The 5,287-nt window shown below is 29.8% G+C and overlaps 1 protein-coding gene across 1 annotated transcript; it reads right to left on the bottom strand.

The window, feature by feature from the left end:
• LOC109352927 lies at positions 1-381 on the bottom strand. The gene has a single exon (XM_019595111.1). The coding sequence runs from the start codon at positions 379-381 to the stop codon at positions 1-3; it is 381 nt and encodes a 126-aa protein (XP_019450656.1).

The raw sequence follows: 5,287 nt of genomic DNA, 5'->3' as shown, positions 1-5,287 counted from the left end.
TTATTTACAACGGCAACTCCTCTTAGGAAAATTGGACATGGAAAATGCATCCATTTCCTCCTTATTCACAACCTCAAAGAATTGATACTCATCCATAAGCTTTCTCTTGCAAGAAATTTGTTTCGCCTTTCGAGGCGCCCGGGGGCACAATATGATCGCTGGAATCTTGCTTTCCTTTGATGTAGGTGTTTGATAGCTATTTTCATCACCACCACCACCGCTACCATCTTGTTGTGTTTGATAGCTATTGTCATCACCACCATCACCATCCGACTCGACTTTGACATGAATGATCGTTGCTGTACGGTCGGGGAGGATGGTTTTGGCTGTGGAGATTTGGAGCTTGGGCAACTCGTGGGGGAGTTGAAGATCAGTGGACATGATGGGGTGGAATATTGGGAGAGAATAATAAACTTGTAGTGAAGTTGAGTGAGCTTTTTTCTTGTTTATTTTTGGGTGTGAAAATATTGTATATTATAAAAGGTGGGTGTGGAGAACTTATTATAGATAAAGCATGCGTTATAACCTTATGGGGTAGGAATGAGAGAGGGTGGCTTTGGTTAATGGTGTGGGATAGAGAGAGGTTTTGGTTGGTGCAACATTATTCTCAATGTGATTAGGAATTGAAAATGACATTTGAGGAAGCTTAATTTCATATTTTCATACCATGTGGTAGAATGTGGCAATTTTATTTTATTTTCTAATACTTATATAGACATTGTATATTGAAGTAAGCATGAGGTTTAACTAAGATTCCAATCTAGCTATTCAAATAACGAACTTATTAAAATATTAATAAAGTAAAGTTGAGGTAACCTTCAGTAAGACATCCATACTTGATAAATAAAACTTTAGGGGTTGGATTTGTATTGAAAAACTTTATTAACAAAAAAAATTCATTACGATAATAATAAACAAATGACAGGGAATTAATTTCTTTCTAATCACATATGAGACACCTTTGTTAATTGCAACCATGATATAAATTAAATTGGGAATCAGTAATTTCAATTTTACATTTGATCTCTTGGTGTATTTTTTTGTCTAAGTCGCAACTATATTCCATCGATTTAAGACAATCTTATAAGAGTTATGTGCAGTACTAATTCTCCCTAACAAATACTTAACCCAGCTGCAGACCCAAAAGTAGAAAACTCTAGTTAATAATTCTGTAAAAATCTTACCATATGGCCAAATCTTATAGTACAACCTCGTGTGCAGTTGCAAACAATTTATACACTTCTGTCTTGAACGTGTTTTGATCGTAGGTGTACTTTTGGGACCAAAATCACCTGTGAAAAGCTGTGTCGAGAGTAATGTCACATCTAATAAAATTTTCACACCTAATAATAATTAACACACTATCTTAATTATATTTCCCATTATTCTAATTTTTTAATTTTTAATAGGTGTCAAAATTCTATTGAATTAGACATAGTTGAAGATATAATTTTGAGACAAATGATATATATTTGTACTGAAGTTGAAAGGGATGAGATTTATTATCCCCAAGCCTATTCCAAACCTATCACAATGAATAAAAAATAAAAGTTGTCATAAATGTTTATTTTTTAACTAAGATAGTATATTGTAATTAGTTTGGAATAGACTTTATGACATATTTGGAGACAATAGATCTTTGTCCAGGCGAAAAACACTACCTCCCAAGCTGACGAGCAATATCAGAAACCTTCATTAATCGTTAATTTAAAAGAGAATACGCCAAATTTGGCATTAACTACGATAGTAAAACTTCCAAAATCAGGTTATAAGGTACACTTTAAAACATTAAATTCACATCTAACAATCTTAACTGATTATTATTACTTGGATAAATTTTCAAATCAGATACATCTCTGTTGTAATTAATGGCTATTTATAATTTTCATTTGTCACTATCCTGCGGTTACTCTTTCATTTTCCATATGAAACGGGTTTAATACACTAACATTGATCTCACGCCATAAATTCAAAAGTTCTTCTATCTGTCATGCCATACCCTATTACTTGAGTAGGGATAAACGTTTTTGTTCAAGCTTTAAATCACGAAGCCACTTGGGGAAAGAATAATGAACATAATTATAACATAACATACTTAACTTAATATTTTATACATAGCCACTACATCATTTACTGTTTATTTGAATTATTTTTTTGAAGGGTCAATAAAAATTAAATATGAATCAATTTGGAACCACTTTGTTGTTTCTCATTATCTGGAAAAACACCATCCAGTTTATTAGGCTCTACTTCTTGCTCTTTTTGTTTTTTAATATTTCTGATGTACAAAAAAAATACATGAAAGACATTGGTTTATTTGGCACATGCAGCAGGAAAGAGGTTTAAATTCTCATTAAGATACTTGATTTAAAATATATACGTATCAGATTACAATGCTATCTATAGTTGCTTTGGTTATGATTTGTACGTTAACTTGGTTATTAGTTCCTTATTTGTAATTGTCATCATATAGTTAGATTTAATTATCATCGAAAAAGAAGAAGTTAGATTTAATTAATTATGAATATATAAAGTATGATTGGACTCTAAGAATATAATGAAACATATATACGCCTCCCTTGAGTGATGATTTCTCCTTAACTGCTATGATTGACAAATGGCTAATTATCATGAATATGAAAATGACTTTTTAATCTCACCCTTTTCTAAACATTTGGCCCCTAAGAATGTTGAGAGGGAAGAACATATAGAAATTACTGCAAATACAATGATTTTTTTGCTTTATATATAGATAATAAAAACAGGGATGGAGGGAGAGAATATGGGTATGTCATAATTCCAAATCTTTGCCATAGTCAAGTAGCCATTTATCTAATAAAATAAAATCTTTTACCGCGCAGCTTATATTCATGTTCAAGGAACAACCTCATTGTAACTATATAATAAGATTTTTTTAAGAGAATAAAGTATTTCATCACATGAGAAAATAATTTATCTCCTCAAACCAGTAAAAATATGACATGTGTAATATTTTGTTTAATTTTAAAAATATTTTTTATAAAAAATAATTAAATAAGATACATGTTATAATTTTAATAGGGTAAAGAAATAACATATCTTCTTATATCAGGAGATATTTTATTCTCATTTTTTAATTACATTTATTTTCTACCAGAGATAATTGTGTGTGGGTATAGTATAGTGGCTAAGTTCTCTCCGGAAAAGTTTTTCTGTAAGCAAAAATCAAACTTAAGTATTTGTCTAAGATAAATCAAACATTTTCCACTTAAACCAATCACACATTGGTTCTCTGTAACATTATTAATTATATGCATATGATGTTAGACATATTCAACTATAAGTCTCCCATTTGATATAATAGAATGAGTTTTATTACCTGTACTCCAATAACAACAATTTTTCCAATTGTTAGAGTTGAGGGTCCTAACAATTTTTAAAAAATAAATAAATAATCAATACTTACACTTACATGAATCCAGTTATATGTTAGAATTATCCAAAATATATATGGTTTTAGACATATTCTTTATTCTTCCCCTATAAAATGGCACTATCAAGTAGTTGATTATACTGTTCAACTGTTGTCTTTTGACATCAACAAATGAGTCATTCATGTAATAGCTGATCCCACAAAGTCTGAAGAGGGTACTGTATTCCTTTTCATCCATCCACCTCCCATTGGATACACTTTCACATCACATGGCCTATCTTTCCGTGCATTTGTTTCTTTAATTTCTTTATCTGTCTCTTTCTATGTCTTTAATTGACATTCAATTCATTTCATTAGCATAGGATACCATATTAGTGCCTTCAATATAACTATCTACCTTGTGCCATGAATATACCCATCTACCTTATCCCTCTTTCTCGATCTCGTAACAGTATAAAAAAAGTGTATGTTATATATTATTGTGTATGTTTAGTTTTGATTGGGTGTGCCCAAAATCAATCTATCATCATCTTTCCACGTGCAATGTCTAACTTATATATCCTTATATTATATACTTTTTTTGTAGTAGTTAAAATTATATATTTCTTACTTTTAAAAATATCACAATATTAATATTTTACCATTTACCAATAAGACGATGTTGATTTAATGGTTTAAGGTCCCGCTAGACTCTTAGGATTCAAGATGACTAAAATGTTAAGTATTCGATTCCTAGAAACGACAATTGTTGGGAAGGACAATCATATATCTCAAAGAAATTAGTTTCTTACTCACAGGGTGATAGGATACCTCCATAGTACCAAAAAAATTAGAAAAAAATCATTTGCTTATTGAAAGCATGAAACACCTTATAACAGAGGTAAATAAATCTTCTACGATATGGCTTATTATTAGGACTAGATGGGGTAAAAAATTACCCTTCGTGTTTTAAGTTAATATTTCAATAAAATTTTAAGTGAAGTGAAATATTTTTCAAATAATTTTAGAATTTAAAAGGAGTAAAGTTAAAAATAAATAAAAAATATTGAGAATATACCTTTATGGAAGGGTATGAATTTCATAAAGTAGAATTAATATAATATATTTGTCACGATAAAAGAATTCAAAAGAAGGTTATCTTATCTTATTCCACCCAATTTGACTTTGTATTCAATCATGTTTTATCTTAACTTACCTCCTCATTTTATGATTTACCTTGAAGTTATATATTGTATCATTTTTCTTTTAAACAAATATATGTTATCATTTTATTATAGTGATTTATTTTATTATCATCTCATTATTTCTTGATTAACAAGGCATTAGTCTAGTACTGTAAAATCTTTAGATCTTTAGGTGACCAAAAAGTGAAGAGTTCAATTCTTGGAAGCAACACTTGTTGGGAGAAACAACCATGCACCAGAAAGAAATTAGTTTCTTACTAAAAAGGGTGGGATACTCTTGCCAGCACAAAAAAATCTTATTATCTCTTTCTTGTAATGACTTAATTTGTATGGTCCGACCTACACTTGAGTTTAGTGTGCTTTTCCATTCAAAATGTTTTCATCAAGCCTAATTTGAATAGAGTAGGATCAACATTTGAAAGCCTAATTTGAAGATATAGACATTAGTATATTATTGAAGTCAGATTTTGAATATCATATATCCACACATGGAACATTGGAATTGTGACATGAGTTAACCTTGAATGGCATACAATCATAAATTTTTTTGAAGAGAAGATCAAGAGAGCCTAAAATGAACTTGAAGGAATCATATTTAAATAATTTGGGATTGAATCATCAAAAGATGAATGCAGATCAAATTATTCCAAGAGTCAGTTTTTTAAAATCATTAGATTTTCCTAAAATTGAT

Source organism: Lupinus angustifolius, chromosome LG07, assembly GCF_001865875.1.
Source record: "Lupinus angustifolius cultivar Tanjil chromosome LG07, LupAngTanjil_v1.0, whole genome shotgun sequence".
NCBI classification, from domain to species: Eukaryota; Viridiplantae; Streptophyta; class Magnoliopsida; order Fabales; family Fabaceae; genus Lupinus; species Lupinus angustifolius.
The sequence above is the reverse complement of the archived record's forward strand: the minus strand, read 5'-3'. Positions and strand labels throughout refer to the sequence as shown.

Bases quoted from the DNA above. Each gene is read 5' to 3' on its own strand.
- LOC109352927 (XM_019595111.1), bottom strand. From the start codon at position 381: ATGTCCACTGATCTTCAACTCCCCCACGAGTTGCCCAAGCTCCAAATC.